The sequence below is a fragment of the Passer domesticus genome, chromosome 17 (assembly GCF_036417665.1).
Source record: "Passer domesticus isolate bPasDom1 chromosome 17, bPasDom1.hap1, whole genome shotgun sequence".
NCBI classification, from domain to species: domain Eukaryota; kingdom Metazoa; phylum Chordata; class Aves; order Passeriformes; family Passeridae; genus Passer; species Passer domesticus.
The window spans coordinates 1730501-1752583 of record NC_087490.1 but is presented as its reverse complement, the minus strand read 5'-3'; the positions used below and the strand labels follow the sequence as shown (position 1 = coordinate 1752583).

General features: G+C 54.5%; 1 protein-coding gene across 5 annotated transcripts; it reads left to right on the top strand.

Moving 5' to 3' along the window:
* The first annotated feature begins 666 nt into the window (after positions 1-666).
* On the top strand, positions 667-22082 carry EWSR1 (EWS RNA binding protein 1). Of its 5 annotated transcripts, none has more exons than XM_064392446.1 (18): positions 669-769; positions 3603-3639; positions 3857-3908; positions 4364-4417; positions 5641-5764; positions 11011-11197; positions 13583-13750; positions 14389-14603; positions 15218-15398; positions 18084-18118; positions 18753-18785; positions 19401-19519; positions 19838-19967; positions 20086-20208; positions 20282-20459; positions 20771-20868; positions 21200-21473; positions 21725-22082. In XM_064392446.1, exons 1-18 carry the CDS (start codon positions 703-705, stop codon positions 21762-21764), a joined length of 2115 nt encoding a protein of 704 aa, XP_064248516.1. In that variant the 5' UTR covers positions 669-702; the 3' UTR covers positions 21765-22082. The 5 variants fall into 5 exon arrangements, with proteins under 5 accessions (XP_064248519.1, XP_064248516.1, XP_064248515.1 ...); XM_064392445.1 differs by having other exon boundaries at positions 18081-18118; XM_064392448.1 differs by lacking the exon at positions 4364-4417 and having other exon boundaries at positions 670-769.
* Position 22083: the final 1 nt, after the last annotated feature.

The window sequence follows — 22083 nt, the reverse complement described above, 5'->3', positions numbered from 1 at the left end:
CCGGGACACTCCCAGGTCCGCACAGGACACGCGGTACCCGCACCCCTCCCGTGTCCTCATGGGATGTGATGACGTCACACAGTGATGTCACACAGTGACGTCACACAGTGACGTCACTCTACCACACTCACAACGTGGGCAGGGTGCAATGCCAGGCACAGTGCGAGACCCCAACCACCGGTGCCGCTTCTTGGCACGTGACCTGTGATACCTGGTGACGTCACATGCAGCCCATGGCGTCACCCGCTGGCAGGTGACACCCGGTGACCTCAGGTGCCAGGAGGCGCCGTCAGGCGGCCGCGTGACACCCAGGGCTGGCCGCGTGCCGCCGGGCAGGGTGCGTGACGTCACGGCGGCCCCGCGCCGCCCGTTGCGCCGCAATGACATCAGCACGCCGCCCGTGACGTCACGGCCCCGCCGCGCTCCCGCTCCGCCTCGCGGCCCGAGCGCCTCTTGCGCGACGGTCCCTAACGGCCGTGGGCCGTACCATCCCGCCGCCTGGCGGGGGGGGAAGCGCCCGGCGAGGCGGCAGACCCGCGCTGCGGAGCGGCGGCCGCTGCCCGCGGGGCCGCCCCGGTTCCCCGCGGACGGCAGCGCCGGCGGGCGGGCGGCGGAGCGGGGCGGGCCGGGCCCCCGGGCCGCGTTCTCCCGGCCGTCCCCCCCCGGCCGCGGGGTGGTGCGCGCGGCGGGGCCGGGCGGCGCATGCGCGGCGCGGGGCGGGGCCGGGCGGGCAGCGCGGAGGAGGAAGGCGAGAAAATGGCGTCGACGGGTGAGCGGGGCCGGGGCGGGCCGGGCCCGGGCGGGGGGCGAGGTGGGACGGGACCCCCGGCAGCGCCGCCGCCCCCGCCACGGGCTGCCCGGAGGGGCGCTGGGACGGCGCCGCCGGCCCGCAGCGCCGCGCCCGGGGCCGCGGGGGTCGGGCCGTGTCCCCCGGCGGGGCCTCGCCGCGGCCGCGGGTGTTTCCCCTCAGTGCCCCGGGAGCCGCCGCGGCCTGGCGGAGCCGCGGCCCCGCGGGATTGCCCAGCCGGGGCTCCCTCCGCGCCTCGGGCCCTGCCGGGCGGGCTGGGAGCGAGTTTGGGGTCCTGGGGGGTTTGGGTGGAAGGGAGCCGAAAGCCGAGCCCAGGGCAGGGACAGCTCCCGCCGCCCCAGCGTGCTCCCAGCCCGGCCCTGGGCACTGCCCGGCGTGGAGCATCCTCTGCGATCTCCCTTCCAGCGCTCCCAGCCTGGAATTCCTTATTCCCAATCTCCCACCCATCCCTGCCCTCTGGCAGTGGAAGCCATTCCCTGTGTCCTGTCCCTCCATGCCTTGTCCCCAGTCCCTCTCCAGCTCTCCTGGAGCCCCTTCAGGCCCTGCAAGGGGCTCTGAGCTCTCCCTGGAGCCTTCTCCTCTCCCAGCTTTTCTCCATAGAGAACTGAGGTGTTCCATCATCTCCATGGCTTCGGATTTTTCTGAATGAAACGTTTTTCCACGAGGGCTCCAGCTGGATGCAAATAGTTGGAAACTGAGACTCCCCAGCTCAGTGCACCTTTAAAGTACTTGAAGCCCAGCAGCCCAAGATGTGACTCCTTAAAAGAAGGAGGATTTTCCTTTTTTCCAGCAAGGAAAATCTCCCAGGCCATGGAGTGTGAGGGAATATCACCAGCAGCACCTTGGGGAGCTTGAAAAAGAAAAGTCTGTAAAGGAACATCTGCCAATGGAATTGTCAGGACGGGAGTTAAAACCACAGCTGTGTTTTCCCTTAATTCATGGAATTGTTCCTCCTGGGAGCTGCTATTTTCAGCCTCTGGTGTGCTCCTGAGCTTTGTGAAATAAAGGGATGAAGATTAATTTCCCCCTGGAAATAAAAGCCAGGAGATGGGTTTAGCTAAATGAACCATAATATTATTTTTATTAATGTTCTATGTTCCTCTAAATCCCAGCAAATTAAGAGAGAGGCATCACCACAGGCAAACTGCAAATTCCACACCTGGAATGAAATCCTGCAGAGGGGGAAATGTTGGGTTTAGGTGGGACTGGGGAGGGCTGTGAGGAGAGGGGTTAATTGATACCCCTGTGTGGAGCTGGAGGCCAAAATGGGCTGAAAATGGAGAATTAAATGAGGTTTTGGTGGCTGGAGGGTGAGCAGGGAAGAGTGGAGTGGTAGGAAAGGGAAGCTGGATGAGAGGGACCAGGCATTAATTAGCACTCAGGATTTAACAGAACCATGTGTAAAGTGAAAGAAAAAAAAAAGAAAACCAAACGCAGAACCCTGAACTGAACAAGGAAAATGTTCCAATATCCCACGTGCCAACCTGAGAGGGAAGTGGGAATGCTGCCAGAGGAGTTTAACAACTTGTGCCTTGTGTCCTGGGAGCAGGGAAAGCTTTGGGGAGCTCCAAGTGTCTTCTTTCTCTGTGTGAGGTGATCTGGGCAAGGTCAGAGGGATGAACAACTGCCAGGAATTCCTGCTGGGATCACAGCGGGCCGTTCCTGCCTGCAGCAGGGATCCAGGGGCTCTGCTCCTGCACAGGGAGCAGGAGAAGCTGGGAGCACAGCTGGAGCTGGGCAGGGATGGCTGAGGAGCAGGGTGGAAGCTGTGCTTCCCGAGGGATCCTGGGGCCCCATGGCCTTGGGAACAGTGGGACAATGGCATCACAGCCAGGCAGAATTTGCTTCCTCAAATTCTGCAGTGCAGGAGTTGAACTTGATCCACGTGGGTCTCTCCCGCCTCGGGGTATTCCATGATTCTGGGAGAAACTTGGATTTCTGTGGTGGCAGCAGTGGGAACTCTTCCCCACTGGGGTGCCTGGGAGCAGCTCCACTGGCCCAGCCCCTGGCTGTGCCCTCCACCTGCAGCTTCTGGGTTCCTTCCTGATGCCAGGCCTGTGCTCCTGGCAGGGCTGGCATCTCTGGCCAGGCCTGCTGGGAATGCTGAATCCATCCCTGCTGCAGACCCTGGCGTGGCAGCTGGAGCTGCTGCTGCCCGTGAGGGACTGGGAGCTGCAGTCGCTTCAAATTCAGCCTCCTAATGGCCATGTGGATTCATCTTCCATCCCTGCCAGCAAATCAGTTCAGCACAGGCTTTGCTGCTGGGGTTTTCAGGGTTTGGTTCTCCTCCCAGCCAGGGGCTGCCATGGATTGAGGGTCTGGGAGGGGATCACTCCCACCTCCCCAGCTCCAGCCCTTCCAGGGGACAAGGGGCTTTCCAGCCATCCATTTGTGTCCTTGGAAGAGTGAAGGTGGTGAAACCTTCCAGCCCAGCCCTTTCAAAGCAGGGTGCTGGGTTTGTAAGGCTCCAATCCCTGCTTTTCCTTTGTTCCAGCCCCAATCCCCCCTGCCAGCCCCCTGGGATCCATCCAAGGTGGCAGTTAAATGGAACCGGGGTCATTTGAGATCAAAGTGGCTGCTGCAAGCAGCAGGAACAATGAGGGGAAGGGAGGTTTTGTTCCCCTCAAAAAGGAGGGCTGAAAATGTGCATTTACCTTCCACCCTTGGGAAGCTGGAATTCCAGTGGTTTATAGTGAGCTGCAGGAGGAAATTCCAGCTGCTGTGCTCTCGGGCTCTTTAATTTTATTAAGCCTTTATCAACGTTTTTATTCTTTTTCTTCTCCTTTTCTTTTAGATTACAGTACCTATAGCCAAGCTGCAGCTCAGCAGGGGTAAGTAGCTTATCCTCCCTGTTTTAAAAAGATGTAATGAAAGTAGATCATAATTATGGCTTGGGCTTAACTCAGGTATGTTTGGGAATCCTGAGGGTTTTCCTGGAGCTTCGTATTCCCATAGAATCTCAGCAAGAAACCGTCGGGCTGCATGAAAATTGGTCTGGTGATGCAGATTTGGGGCAAGATTATAAATGTCTTTACATTCACTCCACAGCTACAGCGCCTATGCACCTCAGCCAGCCCAAGGATATGCACAGACCACCCAGGTAAAGCACGGGGAGGGGCTGGAATTCCTGCTCTGTCACCTGTTTGCCAGCAAAACTGGAAACTCCGAGCGGCAGCGTCAGAATCTGTGGTTAAAAGTTGTCTTGGAGCTTCTCCCCCAGCCCAAAGTGCTTTTTAAAAGTGGAAATAACCTCAACAGTCACCCTTTTTTTGTTAATTTATTCAGTCCTGATCCCAGAAAAGCCAAATTCTTGGTGTGTGTTTGACACCACCGCGTTGGTGGGTGTTGTAATCAGAGGTGTAGGAGAGAAAAAAACTGGGGAAAAAGGGGGGGAATTGCCTGTTGGGAAATGGCAGAATTGGACAAAGGAGGAGGAGGGAATCTGCTTTTTCCCAGAGTTTTTATTGGTGTAATTGTACATACTCTCAGTTGGCTGGACTGCAAAGTAATGATGGTCTTTAAGAGATTAACTTAATGCTTATTTTTAACCTTTAGAATCCAAGTTACTACAACCACATTTGTCTGCAAACTCCAAGTATGTTTCCAAAGGTAAATTCTTGTCCTCAAAAAGTGCTGTAGGCTTAATTTTCCTTCCCAAGAGGAGGAAGACAGGCTCAGTGTGGGCTGAAAGGAAGGTGATGGTGGCTTATTTTAAATAAAAGTCTTTGGAGACAACAACTGGAAGAGCTGCTCCCAGTTGTAGGTGAGGTGAAGGTGGGAGCAGGATAAGGGTAGGAACAGGAGGCCTCAGCAACTAAAACCAGCTAATTAAACACCTAACCAGCTAATTAAACACCTAACCAGCTAATTAAACCCCTAACCAGCTAATGTCAGCTGTAGGCTCGTGTCCATGGGAAGTTTGCAGCGTTCCCTGCCACTTGGTGGAGGGAACTCCCAGGGACAGGGATATGCTCAAGGCTTTCCTGCTCCTGGTTCAGACCTGTGCCCTGAGTTCAGGAAGGCTGAGTGTCCCAAAAGGTCCAGAGAAATCTGAATTCTTTCAGAGTCTGGAGGTCAGAGCTGTCTCCATGTCACTCCTCGAGCTGTATCCAGAGTTTTATCCTAAGCCAGGAGCTGTTGGAAGCTTGCTGGTGCCTGCAGCATGAGCTGGTAGGGCATGGCTTGGGCAGCTGGTGGCACTGCTGGGCACAGCTGCTCCTCTCCTCTCCTCAGTGATTTTCAGGCTGGATTTGGAAACAAAATCAGGGAATGGGTGAGGTGAGAGCTGATCCCTCACTGAGCACACAGGCACTGGAATGGGAGCAGCACCACCGGGATACTTTGGGTGTTCCATGGATCCCATCCTTCCATGCCTGCACCAACTTCCATCTTTCAAATTAATGGCTGATGGGCATGAAAAATACTCCAAATAATTGAATTGAAACCTTCCTCAGGTTTCTTTTAGCCAGCACCAAAGCAGTTTGACACTGAAGTGACTTTTCCTTCGTGCAGTTCCGCCCTCGGAGCGCTCCCATTCCCGTGTTCCAGGTTAAGCCTGGGATGGTGCCTGTGGGTGCTGGTGGTAGCTGTGAGCAGCTGGGAGCTTTCCTGTTTGCTTTCCACAGAGCAGAGGTGTGTGGTGCCAATGTCAAGAGCCTGTCCCTTCAGTCTTGGCAGGGAAAAACCACTCCATAACCTCCTTGCAGAGCTGACCCGGAATTCCCCGCGGCACTTAAACTTTCACAGCAGCCTTGGCTTTGAGAGTGCTCAGCAGCTGCAGTTCCTGGGGGTCACTTGTGCTCATGGATTGAATCTGTGTCCTTTTGGAGCAGACCTACGGGCAGCAGAGCTACGGGACCTACGGGCAGCCCACCGACGTCAGCTACACACAGCCGCAGACCACGGCCACGTACGGGCAGACGGCCTACGCCACCTCCTACGGGCAGCCCCCCACAGGTGAGAGCCTGCTGGGCTGCTCAGCCTGCACCTCTGCTTGCCCTGGGACAGCCCTTAGTGTCACCGAGGCCATGGGCAGGGACACCTTCCACAGGGTGCTGCAAACCCGGGGCAGACTGGGACACTTCAGGGGGTGCGGCAGCCACAGCTGTGGGTGACCCATGGGAACAATTCCTGCCCACTGTCCCACCCAGCCCTGCCCCCTGGCCATCCCCTGCCAGGGAACAATTCCTGCCCACTGTCCCACCCAGCCCTGCCCCCTGGCCATTCCCTCCCAGGGAACAATTCCTAATTCCCAATATCCCATCCAGCCCTGCCCTCTGGCAGTGGGAAGCCATTCCCTGTGTCCTGTCCCTCCATCCCTTGTCCCCAGTCCCTCTCCAGCTCTCCTGGAGCCCCTTCAGGCCCTGCAAGGGGCTCTGAGCTCTCCCTGGAGCTTTCTCCTCTCCAGGTGAGCACCCCCAGCTCTCCAGCCTGGCTCCAGCCCTCCATGGCCTCCTCTGGACTGGCTCCAGTAGCTCCAGGTCCTTTATGGAATGGCTTTGGCTGAGAGAGACCTTAAAGCACATCCAGGGCCACCCTTGCCATGGGCAGGGACACCTTCCACTGTCCCAGGTTGCTCCAAGCCCCTTCCAGCCTGGCCTTGGACACTTCCAGGGCTGTGGCAGCCATGCATGAACAGGAATAAATGCACTGCTGAGTTTTCAGGGCAGGATTTGGGTGCTGTGGGACCCAGCAGGACGTGCTGTGCTCAGAGCAAAGAGAGCAGTGTCCCTGGCTGCTCCCCAGCCCTTCCCTTCCCTGCCAGGCCTGTCACTGGCAGTGACATGTGCCTGTTCTGATCCTGGACCTTCTCCTTCTCATCTTCTGCTTCCCACAGTGCAAGGGGCCAGTCCAGGCTGGACTGTCCTGCTCACTCTTGCATGGAAAATTCTGTCTCATCCTGTCAGAGCTTGAGGTCCCCTTTGGGGACCCCTTGAGGTGTCACTTGGCTTTAGTGCCAAAACCCTCGGGTGTCAGAGCTCACAGGCAGTGACAGCAGGGCTTGGCAGGGCTGCAGTGCTCTTTGCCATCTCCAGACTCCCAAATGCCATCTTCATGGATAAAATCCTGACCACCAAGACATTGGAGGTGACTCCAGCCCCATTTCCTAGAGGATAAACAGCATCCTGCCCTCCACCTTTGCATGCCCCGTGGTGGTTTTGGGTTTCCAGAGAGATACTTGTTCCTTAATGCTCCATAAACTCTCCCAACGTGTTCTTGGAGCTGGAATTTCCTCCAGACGAGTGTCTTAATGTTTAAAACTATTGAGACAATGTTTAATTCATGTATATTCATGTTTATTTAATGTATGTTTGGGCTGAATATTCAGGAGTTTTAGGAAGCAGATTTTCCTCCCAGTGATTCCTTGGGTGCGTGTCCTGCACATTCCTGGGAGAGACATTATAAACATTTTGTAGTTGGAATTAAACACTTCCCAAAGCAAGGGAATTCCAGGACAGACAGACACTGGGATATCTGGCTACAGAGGCCATTGAGGAATTCTTCACAGGGAGGAGCTGGAAAGAAAATATTAACCAAAATGAAAATATTTACCATCTTTACGTGGATCAGGAAAATTCCTGCTTGTGTGATCCATGTCCATTAGCCAGTGTCACTGGGGGTTATCTACAGGGCTTTTTCCTTTCATGTGAGACTACCTAGAGAAAAGTTGGCAGCAAAAAATGATTTGTGCGCTTCCAAAATTCCTTTCTTAGAAATATTTACGTCCCTGTGTCTCCTGTGGCCTCCAGTCCCTCAGGGGTCACAGGAAACTGCTCTGTTCATGTTTTTCCTTCTCCCTTAAGAGGAGATTTGCTGGAATAATAATAATAATAATATCAAGCTTTTTATTTCTGCACAGCTGCACTTTTTTTTGGTAGATGAAAAAAAAGCTTCATTTTCTTTTTATCCATGTAAAAACCACCAACTTAGAAAGTGGTCAAGCAAGAGATCCTATCAGCCCACAGAGCTGGGCTGTGGCAGCTCCGGGCACAGAGCCAGGCTGGATTTATCCTTCCTCCACCTGCCTCTCCTTGAGGAGCCAGAGCTGTGGAAAGGAGACTGCAGCCTCTCTCTCCCTCCCTCCCTGCCTTTCATGCTCAATAAACCCCTGGGCCAGACATTGTCATGCCCTGGGACACGTGCAGTTCTTCCAGTTGGATCCAATCCTGTTTTCCTGTGAATCTGCTTTTTGTATTGCAGTTCCTTAAAGCTTTTTTTTTTCCTGAACAGCCTGGGATTTAGGTGAAGTGTTGTTGAGGTCAAGGAAATCCAAGGTGTGTGTGGATGCAGCCTCTCAGGATGGGTGGGAATGGCAGGGATGGATTTTTCCTTGCCCAGGCTCCAGGAATGAGTTACCACCTCCTTCCCTCCCTGGGGCTGCAGGAAAAGGTGTCTGGGAGGCACTCAGTCACTTTGTTCCAGAGAAAAGAGGATTTGGGAGCAGCTCCCTCAGGTTAGGGATCACTGGGCACCCTCAGACCTGGCACTCCTTAATCAGTGCAGGGTGTTAGCAGGAATTGCAGGAGTAAATAAATAAAGAGCATTTTGGTGTCCAGGTGTGCATCTCTTGCAAATGGGAATTGCCCTCTAAAGCAGCCAGCCCCTGCTTCCCTTTACCTGGGAAATTTGGGGTATGGATGTTGGAATTTCTAAAGGATTTGGAATTAATGAACACACAGCTGCCATAACAACCCAAAATATCCCAGAACAGCCTGGAGAGAGTCAGCTCTGCCCCCCTTCTCCAGCCCCTCACTGCTGGGATAGACACAAGCCAAGCAGGAGGCTTCTCTTCCTGAAGAAATCTCTCTGGAAAGAAGAAATCTCTCAGAATCCAGCCTTTTCCAGCTGATATTCTCTGTGGGTCAAATCCTGCAAGCTTCTCCACTCCTGGAGAATTCCTAGCCTTCAGTAAGGGGTTTTTTTTGAGGGGAATTCAGGCACTTCAAGCAGGTTATTATTCCTTCTGTCACCTTTTCCTTTTCTGCTTTGTCAACTTTCACCTTCCTAGCTGGGAGGGGAGGAGAGAGAAATGGTGTAATAGAAACACCACCCTCGAAAGAACAGCTCTTGAGGGTTCCCACAGTGTCTAAACTGGGCTTGGTTTGTGATTGAGACCAGTGGGATGGGAAATCACTGCCTTTCCTTTGGGACAAACCCTTCCTGCTGAGCACACTGTTCCACGAGGGAAATGCTCCATCTAGAGCTGAAGCTTTAAAATTCAACTTTTTTTTTCTTTTTTTCTTTTTTTTTTTCCCCCTCCCTTTTATCCTGCTGCCTGTGCAGAGCCAGCAAAGCTTTCTGCTCCCAGTAAGAGCACTGGGAGGAGCACCCTGGGGCTCCAAATCCAAGGGGAGCAGCCCAGGGCAGGGCTCTGGCTGCAGCTCAGGGGCTGCAGGCTGTACTTAGCCTTTTTTAGTGTGTGGTCAGGCTTTGGCCAGTGAAAATAAGGGTTTATTTAACTCCTGGGATTGGTGCTCCCTGTGGAATTGCTGTCTAGCCTCACATTTAAGTGTTTGGGCTGCTCAAATTTGTCCAAGGCTTTAAAAATCCTCCCACTGGGCATCATCCCCTTCACCCTTCTCAGCAACACTTTTCAGAGAACAACAGACAGGAATAATAACCATTAAAACTGATTTTCTGGTGATTCCTACAAGTTATTTCCCAATGGGAGTCCAGTTTACATTCCCAGCTTGGCATGGGAGTGGGTTGGGGCCAGGGCAGGAAGAGGGAGCAGTGGGCAGAGGGTCCAGGCTGGCCGTGTGGCTTCCCCAGACTCCTGAGGGTCACCACAAGGCTGAACTTGGGGAGTGTTTTTGATGAATTTGCTGTGCAAACTGCCTGCCCTCCTGCTGTTCCTCTTTCCTGCTGCCCTGGTGTGGTGGCAGCAGTGGCAGTGCCATGGTGCTGTGTGAGGGCACACCGTGTTCTGCTGCTGCAAGTGCTGTTTGCTTTGCAAATGAGGCAGCTGGAATTAAATGCTGCAGCCCAATTTGCCTAAAGGAAATGTGTCACAAGCCTCCCGTGTTTATTAAAAATCAAAAGTGATGGAGAAGCTGTTGCCTGCACTGATCCCAGCCATGAGAGCCTTTGGCTGCTCTTTTTTTTTTTTAATGTTTAACAACATTTTTATTGCTGTTTTTCCATCTAAATCTCATACTCTTAATGTGAAAACTTGCTAGGAAGATTCTTAGGAGCACAAGGAGCACAAACCCAGTGTGTTAATGCCAGTTCACCTTTGTGACAAGGCAAATGCCACTGTATTATACAGGAGCTGTTTGGGGATCTTGGATATTGTAAAACTGTTGAAAAGGAACTCTGTGAGCTCTCAGCTTTTTCCCTAAACAGAACTGAAATTCTCAGAAAAGGGAAGGTACATAAAACATCAGGAGCTGCCTGGTGTGTCTCTTTTGACCTTTTTCTCATGTGAAAGCAAATGGAAAGTGCTTTTCTTTTGTTTCCAGCTTTACTGATTTAAAATAAGCCTTCAGAAATGCCTCTGAAAGACTTCCCAGGCCAGGTTTTGTGCCTTTATTTCTCAGAAAAGCTAAAAGGATGGGACTGTACTTGCTAAATCAGTTGGATTTATTTTATTTTGGAGCTCAGGGGGGTTTGTTACCCTGCCTTTGTTGAGGAGATGCTCCATGTCTCAGCTTGCCCTGCCTGAGCTCTGGTTGCTGTAAACAATCCTGAGTGCTGGTCCAGGGGTGCCTTCCAGAAAGCTCCTGGGAGTGGGATTTTGGGATGCTGAGGGGCTGGAGGCTGAGGCTTCCCAGGGTAGGGGGTGAGGAAGGCAAAGGGGCAGGGTGATGATTTTTGGGTTGTCTGGGGTGGCTTTGTGGTGGTAAAGCTGTGTCTGTGATGAGTCCTAGCAGCATCACAAGGGCCAGAGTCTGAGGTATTTGGGAAAAATCCTTGAGATATTTGGGAACGCTGGAGAGGGCCTTGGACAAAGTTGTGGAGGGGCAGGATAGGGGGGATGGCTTAGGGCTCGATGGGATGCTGGGGAGCTGAGGAGGTGACACAGAGCAGCCGTGGCTGCCCCGGCAGTGCCCGGGGCCAGGCTGGACAGGGCTTGGGGCACCCTGGGGCAGTGGGAGGTGTCCCTGCCATGGCAGGGGCACGGAGAGCCAGCCTGGAGCTCCCCTGCAGCCAGCCCACGCTGCAGCGGGGCTGCAGGGGGGCTGAGGCGTGCTGTGTTGCAGGTTACAGCGCCCCGGCCGCGCCCCCTGCCTACAGCCAGCCCGTGCAGGGCTACGGCAGCGCCGCCTACGACAGCAGCACGGCCACGGTCACCAGCAGCCAGAGCTCGTACGCCGCGCCCGCCGCCTACGGCACCCAGCCCGCCTACCCGGCCTACGGGCAGCAGCCGGCGCCGGCCGCGCCCGCCAGGTACCGCCCTCACCAGCCTCATCTTCCTCATCCTTCTCCTCCTCACTGTCCTCCTCCTCATCATCAGCACCATCCTCATCCTTCTCCTCACCATCCTTATCCTCCTCCTCCTCATCGGTGCCATCCTCATCTTCGTCATCCTTCTCTTCCTCACCATCCTCCTCATCATCAACACCAGCCTCATCCTCCCCCTCCTCACCATCCTCATCCTTCCCCTCCTCATCCTTCTCCCCCTCACCATCCTCATCCTTCTCCTCATTGGCACGATCCTCATCATCCTCATCCTTCTCCTCACCATCCTTCTCCTCCTCCTCATCAGCACCATCCTTATTCTCCTCATCGGCATCATCCTCCTCTTCCTTCTCTTCTTCTTTCTCCTTCTTCCTTCTTCTCCTTCTTTTCCTTCTTCTCCTTTTCCTTGCTTTTCCTCCTTCTCCTTTGTCTTTTCTTCTTCCTCCTTTTCCTTCTCTTCTTCCTCCTCATCCTTTTTCTGCACCCCTTCCTCATCTTGCTCCCCCTCCTCCATGTCACCATCCTCCTCCTCTTCCTTCTTCTTCCTTCTCCTTCTTTTTCTCCTTCTTCTCTGTCTCTTCTTCCTTCTCCTTCTCCATCCCTTCTTCCTCCTTCTTCTCATCCTTCTCCTTCATCCCCTCCTTATCCTTCTCTTCCCCCTTTTTTCTTCCTCCTCCTTCTCTTCTTCCTCCTTCTTCTGCTCTTGTTCCTGCTCCTTTTCCTGCTCTTGTTCTTCACCCCTTTTTCTCCTCATCCTTCTCCTCTCCCACCTCCTTATCCTTTGCTTCCTCCCACTCCTCCTTTTTTTCTTTTTCCTCCTCCTTCTCTTCTTTTTCCCTCTCATCCTCTTCTTACTCCTACTCCTCCTTCCCTTCCTTCTCCATCTCCCATGACTCCTCTTCCTCCTCCTCCTTCTCTCCTTCCTCCTCCTTCTTTGCTTCTTCCTCTGTCTCCTCCTCCTCCTCTTGTTCTTCCTTCTTCATCTCTAGTTACTCCTTCTTTTTCCTCCTCTTCATTCCCCTTCTCTTCATCCTTCCCTTCTTTCTTTTCTTCCTTCTCCTCATTCTCCTCCTCATTCCCCTTCTCTTCCTCCTTCTCCTCTTTCTCCTCCTCCTCATTCCCCTTCTCCTCCTCCTCTCGTCCCCCTCCCCATGTCCCCTGGCTGCCCCAGCTGCGGGGCAGTGGCAGCCCCTCCTCCCGGCCAGGGAGCAGTGTGTGAGGCCGTGCTGTGCTCCAGCCCTGGTCAGCGCCGTTCCTGCAGGACCAGGAGCCACGTCAGGCTCGGGGCTCTGGGCTGCAGCAGAGGGCTGCGTCCTGCCTGCTCCCAGTCCCGGGGTCAGGCAGGATGCTGGGTGGATGCACAGGCTGCAAAACATTTCCTCTTTAAATCTCAGCCCTCTGGGCACTGCCTGTCAGCTATTGAGTGGAATTGTTTGCTCAGAGGATATGAAGAGTTTAGAATACATAATGGAAACTTGTTTGGAAGTGAGTAAAAGCTGATTTATTCCCTTACCTGGTGTCTGTAGCAAGCACTGTGGGAAGGAAAGGCAGAGCCTGGCACAGCTCTGGCAGGTTACACTTCAAAGGGATGTAAATTTGCTGGATGAATCCTGACACTGTATAATTTTTCCCAGCTTCTACAGCGAAAGCAGCTTCACTCTTTTTACTCCACTCTGAGAAGCAAATAGAAATTAAAGACTCATAGAATCCTTGGAGTTAGAAAAGCCCCCTGAGATCAAGGAGGCCACCACCAACCTTCTCCCCAAGTGCCACATTCACACGGCTTGTAAACTTTGGGGCAAACAGAGAGGGATGTGTGAATCACATGCAAAGGGTTCTCAAATTTCAGGCCTTCAGAGTTAATTCTAAATACACAATTGTGAGTGGTTTGGGCTGGAGGGGACCTTTAAAGGTCACCCAGTCCAAGCCCTGCATCCTTCCTCCTCTGTGGGATCATTGGGATAACGTGTATGAAGCAATATCTGCCTGAGCTGGATTCTGAACCAAACAATGAGGCATTTCACTGCCTGCCCTGCTGCCTGCTTCAGCTCCTGCTTCCCCAGGCCTCTGCAGGAGCAGCCTTGCTGGCATTCCACATCCTCCACTCAGCCCCCAAGTGTGAGCCCCGTGGCTTTGGGATGAGCAGGAGTTGTGGTGCTCTCTGTTCAGGACCCTGCCTGGGCCTTTCCTGGAGTGTAAAGTTGTGTTTAATACCTATTTATTGGCTGCTGCCAGGGTGGCTGTCACCAATCAAGGCCAGCTTTAGTGCTACCCCAAAAACGAGCTCACAAGCCTCAGTCCTGCAGGATCTGAGCCCTTTGCTGCTGCCAGCTGTGGGGCTGGGCACCAATGCTGTTCCATATTTCTCCCCAGACCCCAGGATGGCAGCAAACCAGCAGAGACCAGCCAGCCTCAGTCCAGCACGACAGGCTACAGCCAGCCCAGCCTGGGCTACGGGCAGAGCAACTACAGCTACCCCCAGGTGCCTGCCAGCTACCCCATGCAGCCTGTCACTGCTCCACCCTCCTACCCTCCAACCAGGTAATGCTTGGCAGTGCTCGGGTTAGGGCCTTTCCGGGGGGATTTTATGGAGAAGGAGCTTTGGTGGCCTGGGAGGAGGAGCTGTGCTTCCTGTAGTTGTTGTGGTGGGCATGGGGAGGCTGTGGCTGGGTGTGGAAGTGTCTCTGCATGTGCACGTCTGAGAAGGAGAATGATGACAAATGGGTTTAAGACATTTTCTCCTTTTTTGAAATTTTAATACTTGAGAATTTTAAGAGTTTTCCTAGAGTGAGCTTTTGCTGCCTCCTTCCACGTACAGCTTGCCCAGGAGCTCCCTTCTCCCTTGAGGTGTGTTTAATGTGACTTCTAAAACGTACACTTTGAAATTCTCAAAGCCCCAGCTGCATGAGAGGAGCTTCTTTTATCCAGGCCTCCATTACCACTGAGTTTTGCCCTGGCACTTGTTCCTTTTCCTAGAGGTGAATAAACTGGGATTGGCCACGTGGTTTTTGCTTTCACAGCCCTCAAGACTGGCCTCCATAGGATGACTTCAGCTTTTAAAGTGATTTCCAGCACTAAATAGAGCCTCTAATTGCATTGCCTTCCAGCATGAGCCATTCCATGCACGCTGCCAGGGAATTGCCTCACCATCCCACCTTTCCCATGCTTTTCTCTTCCAGCTATTCCTCCACACAGCCAAGCAGTTACGATCAGAGCACTTACTCCCAGCAGAGCAGCTACGGGCAGCAGAGCTCCTATGGCCAGCAGACCAGTTATGGCCAGCAGAGCAGCTATGGCCAGCAGCCACCTCCCACCAGTTACCCACCTCCCACGGGATCCTACAGCCAGGCCCCCAGCCAGTACAGCCAGCAGAGCAGCAGCTACGGCCAGCAGAGTGAGTGGCAGCCTGGGAAGGAGCCCTGGCCTTGGTTTGGATCTAAAACTTGGAGTTGGGTTGAAGGAAGAGGGGGCTGGAGCAGGGGTTTGGCCTTTCCTGGTGAAAAATGGCATCTCTGGAGGCAGTGGTGGGTTGGGATGGGGAAAGGGAAGGTTCCACACTTCAGGGGAAAGGGAGCACAGAGGCACAAAGTATTTGTGGGGAGGAGTTGAGGGGGCTCAGCCTGGAGAAAAGGAGGCTCAGGAGGCTTGGGGGGACCTGGCTCTGCTCAGAGCAGGAGTAGGGGGGTCGGGCTCTGCTCCCAGGGAACCCGGACAGGATGAGAGGGAGCAGCCTCAGGCTGGGCCAGGGAAGGGGCGGGGTGGATGTTGGGAACAGTTCTTCATGTTGGTCAGGCCCTGGGCAGTGGTGCAGTCCCCATCCCTGGAGGGGTTTAACAGCCACGTGGATGTGGCACTTGGGGACACGGCGCAGGGGTGGCCTTGGCTGGGGGAACAGCTGAAATCAGCGCCCTCAGAGGGATATTCCCAAGCTGAACAACTGCAGTGTGGCTGGAGCTGAGGGCGGGAGAAGGGGCTGCCTCTCCCTGACCTGTTTGCACCCTTCCCCAGGCTCGTTCCGCCAGGACCATCCCAGCAGCATGAACATGTACGGGCAGGAATCCGGAGGCTTCTCCGGCCCCGGGGAGAGCCGGAGTCTGAGCGGCCCCGATAGCCGGGGCAGGGGACGAGGGGGATATGAGCGAGGAGGCATGAGCAGAGGTGGGCGGGGAGGAGGACGCGGTGGAATGGGGTAAGAGCAAAGCTTTTCTCCTTTTCTCTAATTCTGGTTTACCCATAGGTATTTGAAACGCAAAAGAAGGGACTGAAAGGTTGACGTTCCCAGCTGTGTTTCCATGGAGGACATGTCTGTGTAGCAGCATGGCTTGTCATCCATGGAAACATTATCCTAAGGGAAATAGGAGCAGGATGGTTGGTTTGTCCTGCAGCTGGTTGGGCCCCCAGGGAGGGGGAAATTGGGGGTGATGCTGGCCCTGGCACTTTCAGCTCCCTTCGTGGTCGCCCAGAGGTGGAATCCTCTGTGGGGTTTAACAGTGAACTCTGGGTGGAACACACACAAACCTCCCACCAGCTCCAGGGGATGCTCCCTGTGCCTCAGGAGTGGGGATTTTGGCAGGGCAGGAGCCTTGTCAGCCTCCTCCCACGGAGCCTGCGAGCTCAGAGTGCCACGTGGAGAAGGAGCCTGAGGACAGAGAAAGAAGTGCTCTGGCTCCCAGGTCTGCTCCCCCTCGGAGCATTCAGGTGCTCTGAATCAGTTTGGCCATTTCACCTGATGGCACAACCTGGTTTGGTGCCACCTGTGCCTTCAGGTGTGTCCCCATCCGTGGAGGTCGCTCTGATAGAGGCGAGGGAGGAGAACTAATCCCAAAGGCTTCTCTGAGAGAGAATTCACAGCTTTGTGTGTGTTCCATCACCTCACCCCATTGCTCTGAGCTATGCAGAGTGTCCCCAGGTGTGGCACAGGACACGCTGTGCCCACCCCGGTGCTGGCAGGGGGGCTGTAATGGCAGCTGCCCTCCAGAGGCCACTTCTTTTGTGGCACAGCCCGGTGACAGCCCCGGTTTGGCAGTGGATGGCCCCATTCTGCATAGCTCTGCTGCAGCCCATTGACGTGGCATGAAATCTTTATCAGAGAAATCCAAGAAAGAATGGAAAGGGCTGGTTTGTGTGGGAACACATCCAGCTTGGAATTGGCACAGGTGGAACAGAGTTCCAAGGATCTGCATAAAGATTTCAGCCGTGCTGTATTGATCTCTTAACGATGAAAGTAGATGTAGACACCTGAAATGTCTATCATCACATCTTCAAATTTCTAGCCCCTTCCGAGCTTCTCATTGCCAAAGATTTGTCACCTGTCTCTGATCTCACACCTTAATCCCAGCTCAAATTTGCCTCCCGAGCGATTTCCCACCTGGCCAGACCCTTACAAAGGGTCCCCCCCTGCCCCAGCCTTATGGACGTAGAGTTTGTGATGTCCATAGCACAGGTGGCTTCAGGGGACACCCAGGGCAGGTAGGGGAACTCGGCCCACCTTAGCATGCTGTGGTGATGGATTTCAGTGTCTCCAGCAGGTAAGGAGCTCGATGTTATTAACATGCCCTTTTTCATTGCCTCGATGATTTGATATTTTTATGAAAATGGAAAACTTTTTAACATGCTTTGTCGCATTTATATGCTACAGGTTACAAAGTGAGAGCCTTGTAAACACCTCAATACTTAAAAAGTACCCGTACTCAGTACTCAGCCGGCAGCATAATGAAAAGTGGGACTAGACACGGTGTCCATATGGAGAGGAAAAATATACATAGAATATTTTTAACCCAATGTATTGATTGTATAAACGGAATCCTTCTGTAACTTTGGTAACTGCATACTTGTTGTTTGGTAATAAAACCAGAGGAGGGTATACTACTACTTTAGAATTGTGTAACATTAAAGAAAAAAAAAAAGTGTAAAAATCTTATGTTTAAAAAGAGAGACATTACGTAAATGGTGTGTACTTTAACGAGAGGAGGCAAAGCTGCATGCAACAGCTCGAAATTCTGTATTGATTTTTTTTTTCCCAGTATTAGAGGTGCAATACTTGCTAGAAAAATTCACGGTGCTCTCCCTCCTCTGCTCGGCTCCTTCCAAACAGCTTGCTGGCTCACCCAAAAAAAGAGCAAGAAACAGCCCAAATCCTTTCTCAAGGTGGCATTTTCCTACTTCACCACCACGCTCCAAAGCAGTTTTAGCTGTGAGTGCTGCAGCCAAAGCTTTTGGTGAAAGCTGCAGCCCTGTTTGCATTGGCACCTGCCCAAAAGTGAGTGTGTCCACAAAGCTGCACCCCAGGCCTTGGAGCCCCCGCTGTACTCTGTAAGTTCTCCCTCCAGAGAGTTGTTAAATTCAGTAGTGACCTGAATGTATGGCTTTATTTTGAGGGTTTTAGGGGCGATGTCAGCTGAACTGTGTTGTAGGTCTCGCGTGTGGTTTGTCTCCTTTTACGCTGTTAAATGTCAGGGACCCGCGGGCCCGCGCTGCCACAGGCTGAGGGTGCACCTTGGTGGACACACCGAGGGGAGGGAGTTGACCACTGAAACACCCCCAAATTGCTCTTCAACAACAACACCAACAAAAAACACCACTTTGATTACAAACAAATTTCTCAGCCAAGTATTGCACTGATGATACCCGAGTAATAACGCCAGGGCACCGATGGCAAAGCGGTGCCTCAAACCACACCAAGGTTGCTTTATATGTAAAGAAAATTTGAGCGAGCTGCCCTGAAGAAAGGCCTAGTGCCGAGATGAGAGAGAGACAGAGAGATGTTTGGAGATGTTTAGCCAGTGCCCTTCTCCCCTGTGAGCCGCAGAGGCTCAGAGCGGTGCTGGCTTTGTAAAGGGAAAGGCCTTCATTTCTTCGTTTATCCCCCCAGCAGCGCTGGAGAGCGAGGTGGCTTCAATAAGCCTGGTGGTAAGTTTTTGAGCATTACAATGGATAGTGTTAAAAAAAAAAAAAAAAATTGCAGTCAGTTTTTTTTTTTAGCACGAAGTGTAATTTTTTATTCGTTTAAGTGGTTTAAAAATGACAATATGCAACCAGACTGTAATGGGTACTGCCGGCGATGCCCAGGGGTATGCGGACACAGTGGAAGAGTTGAGCAACCACTCCTGTAATTTTGGGGAAAAGAAATGGTTTGGATGTAATAAATCTTTTTTCTTTTTTTTTTTTATATATATAGATATATTAAGTAACTTTTATTAATGAACTTAAAAACTGATTGGCTTGGTAAAACCTTTTAAAAAATCAGCGTTAATAGTGGTTAACAGTTTGAAACCTGCTAAAAAAATCAGTGTAATAGTGGTTAACGGTTTGAAAGCTGCTAAAAAAACAGTGTAATAGTGGTTATTGGTTGGAAAAAATGCTTAAAACCAGTGTAATAGTGGTTTTTGGTTGGAAGAAGTGCTAAAAGAGCCACCTGATGGCCCAGTAAGGTGCAGTGCTGCTCTTGTGCGGCGCAGGTCGTAGCTAGTGTTGTGTGTGTCGGTTCTCCAGCCCGCAGGGCCCCCACTAACACCCTTCCCTGTGCTTCTCTCCCGCCTGGCAGGACACATGGAGGAAGGACCCGACCTGGATTTAGGTAATTCCCACCAAACTCTGTCCCGAGGCTGTGAAAGAGACGTTTGTGTCCTCGCTCCGAGGGCTGCGGCCACCGCGGTGTCACCCACCGCCACTTCCAGCCTTTCTGGCTGTTCCCATCATTGCTTCCTTCCCAAACAGCTGGAAAACCAGCACACGTGGTTGGGAGATGCTCCCCCTTCTCTGCAGGAATTCGGGGGGTTGGGGGCTGCTCTGGAGCTCTTCCAGGGAGCCTGCAGCCCCCCCAGAGCCTCACCCGTGGCTTGTCCCTTCCTGTCACACAGGCGTGTCTGGAAGTTCTGCGTCAGCCTTCCAGCATCGGAAAAGGGGGGTGGATGTCCTTGTGTGGGAGCCCAGGGGTCACCAAGGTCTTCCTCATCTTTCCTCTGGGATGTGTCCTGAAATAACCTGGGGGTTCTTCCCACGTGGGTGGGTGTGGGCTCTGTGTGGCCGTGGCACTCAGGAGGTGAGGGAGGGGACAGTCCCCTCCCTTGGGCCTGGCTTTCCTGGCACTCCCAGAGGGCAAAGCTGCAGCCGTGGAGGGGGTGAGGGGATGGAAAGAACTCAGCCCTGGGGTATCCCTGCCCTTCCTCTGACCCCGGGAATTGTCTCCTAGGCCCCCCTATGGACCCGGAGGAGGACTCAGACAGCACTGCAGTCTATGTGCAGGGACTCAATGACAATGTGACCCTGGAGGATCTGGCAGATTTCTTCAAACAGTGCGGTGTTGTCAAGGTGAGGGGACACCAGTGACCCCCCACTGGCAGGGGGAAAAGGGTCACCCACCTCCTCCTCTTCCTCCTCCTGCTCCCTGCCCATTGCTCACATCCTTCTGGCCCCTCATGTCCAGGCTCTGGGAGAGGCCTGGCAGTGCTGTTTAGGGCCTGTCCCTTCATTTTTGGGGTGTCAGGGCAGTTGGTGCCATCCATGGTGGGCTAGAGTCCCTTTCTTCTGTCCTGGAGTCCCTGGAGTGAGCTGCTGGAAGGCAGAACAGAGTAAATCCCCGCTGGGCTGTGGGGGACAGGACTGGGGTGACACTCCACTGTCCCTTAGATGAACAAGAGGACGGGGCAGCCCATGATAAACCTCTACATCGACAAGGAAACGGGCAAGCCCAAGGGCGATGCCACCGTGTCCTACGATGACCCGTCCACTGCCAAAACAGCCGTGGAATGGTTCGATGGTGAGTGCTGGGGGACCTTGTGGGGTGGAATTCTAAAAGCTCCCAAGTGTGGGAAGCACCCGGGTGCCGGTGTGTGAATGAGGATTCACCGATGCTCCTGCCGTTGTGTCCCTCGCAGGGAAGGATTTCCAGGGGAGCAAGCTGAAGGTGACCCTGGCACGGAAGAAGGGCCCGATGAACAGCCTGAGGGGCGGGATGCCCCCCCGGGAGCAGCGGGGAATGCCCCCACCCCTCCGTGGAGGTACCTGCAGCCCTCCCGCGCTGCTGCCCGTCCTTCCCGAGGCCCCCAGCACTAACAGGGCTCCTTCCCGCAGGTCCAGGGGGCCCCGGTGGCCCAGGGGGCCCCAGCGGGCCCAGCGGCCCCATGGGCAGGATGGGGGGCAGAGGTGGAGACAGGGGTGGCTTCTCCTCGAGAGGACCGCGGGGCTCGCGGGGAAACCCGTCCGGAGGGAGCGTCCAGCACCGCGCCGGGGACTGGCAGTGCCCCAACCCGTGAGTACCCCACGCCTGTGCCACGGGGGCATCCCAGCAGCTGGCCAGGGCAGCGGGGCCTTTCCCAAAATCTCCTGCTGGGCCTTCCCAGGAAGCAGCTTCCAGCTGGCACAGAGGGAGGGACGGGGTCACTCCTGGGGGCTGGGGGTGAAGCACAGCTGCTGTGGGCAGCCAGACCCCCACCCACTGCGGGAGCCATGCCCCACGTCCTGCCCTTGTGTCCCTCTCCACGTGCTCTCCTGCTCCTGCTTCCCAATGTCACCCCAGCTGGAATGCTGTCCCACTCTGGCCTAACTGGAATTTGTCCCCAGGGGCTGCGGAAACCAGAACTTTGCCTGGAGAACAGAGTGCAACCAGTGCAAGGCGCCCAAACCGGAGGGGTTCCTCCCGCCCCCCTTCCCTCCTCCAGGTACGTTTGGGGGGTTCACAGCCCCACTTCCCAGCAGGACACCCCAGGCCTGGCCTCAGGCTCCTTGGGGAATGGCTGGGCCAGCTCCAGGAGCTGCCAGGCCTTCATCCCTCCGTGAGCCATGACATGGAGACTGGGATTTCTCCTGTGCCTCCTGGATTTGGGGCGCTGTCAGCAGCACCCCGACTCCCCAGGGCCTTAATGAACCCCGAATGCCCTCGGGGCTCCCAGCCCTTCTCCTGCTGCTCCTGCCGGAGCTGGGTGTGGTGGGGAGCAGGGGAGCGGGATGTGCTCCCTTGGGCTCACTCCCGGCTCTCTCCTCCTCCCGCAGGCGGTGACCGCGGCCGGGGCGGCCCCGGGGGGATGCGGGGCGGGCGCGGCGGGGGCCTGATGGAGCGAGGCGGGCCCGGAGGGATGTTCCGGGGCGGCCGCGGCGGAGACCGAGGCGGATTCCGAGGTGGCCGGGGCATGGACCGAGGCGGCTACGGCGGAGGCGGCCGGAGAGGAGGAGGAGGAGGCGGCCCCGGGGGACCCCCCGGACCCCTCATGGAGCAGATGGGAGGAGGAGGCAGAGGACGGCGCGGAGGGCCGGGAAAGATGGACAAGTATGGATGGAGGGGCAGGGAGTGATGGGAGGGGACACTGGGGAGGGGGAGACCCTGATGGGGACACGGTGGGGGCGGCTGGGGTGGGACAGGTGGGTGGAGGGGCAGGGGGGTGGATGGTGGGGGGTGGGATGGGGGACTGGGTGGGGTGGGTGAATGGGTGGCAGGGTGCCTGGGTGGGGGGTTAAGGATCCTCCCCGACCTGGGGAGGGCTCCTGGACCCCACGACTGACCCCTATCCCGCCCCACAGGGGCGAACACCGCCAGGATCGCCGAGACCGGCCCTACTAACGCCGCCCCCTCAGAGCCGCATTTACTACCAGATTTATTTTTTAAACCAGAAAAAAAAATGTTTTAAATTTATAATTCCATATTTATAATGTTGGCCACAACATTATGAGTCCTCCTTGTCTGTACTTTAGTATTTTTCACCGTTTGTGGAGAAACATTAAAACCAAGTTCAACGGTAGCGTGATGAATTCTTTCTTCCCCCCCTCCCCCAAAATAAAACCGGTTGTTTAACGCGCCCCCGCCCCTCCCCGCCTGTAACGCTGTGAACGGTTGTGACGGTTGTTTTTTTAAATAAAATTCCCGCTGTTTGTAACCGCAC

Excerpts from the sequence above, each read along its gene's own strand:
- EWSR1 (XM_064392445.1), top strand. The coding sequence starts at position 703 with ATGCGCGGCGCGGGGCGGGGCCGGGCGGGCAGCGCGGAGGAGGAAGGC. Across the intron at positions 15,399-18,080 it reads GGAGGACGCGGTGGAATGGG|CAGCGCTGGAGAGCGAGGTG; the intron begins GTAAGAGCAAAG and ends TTATCCCCCCAG. Across the intron at positions 18,786-19,400 it reads AGGACCCGACCTGGATTTAG|GCCCCCCTATGGACCCGGAG; the intron begins GTAATTCCCACC and ends ATTGTCTCCTAG.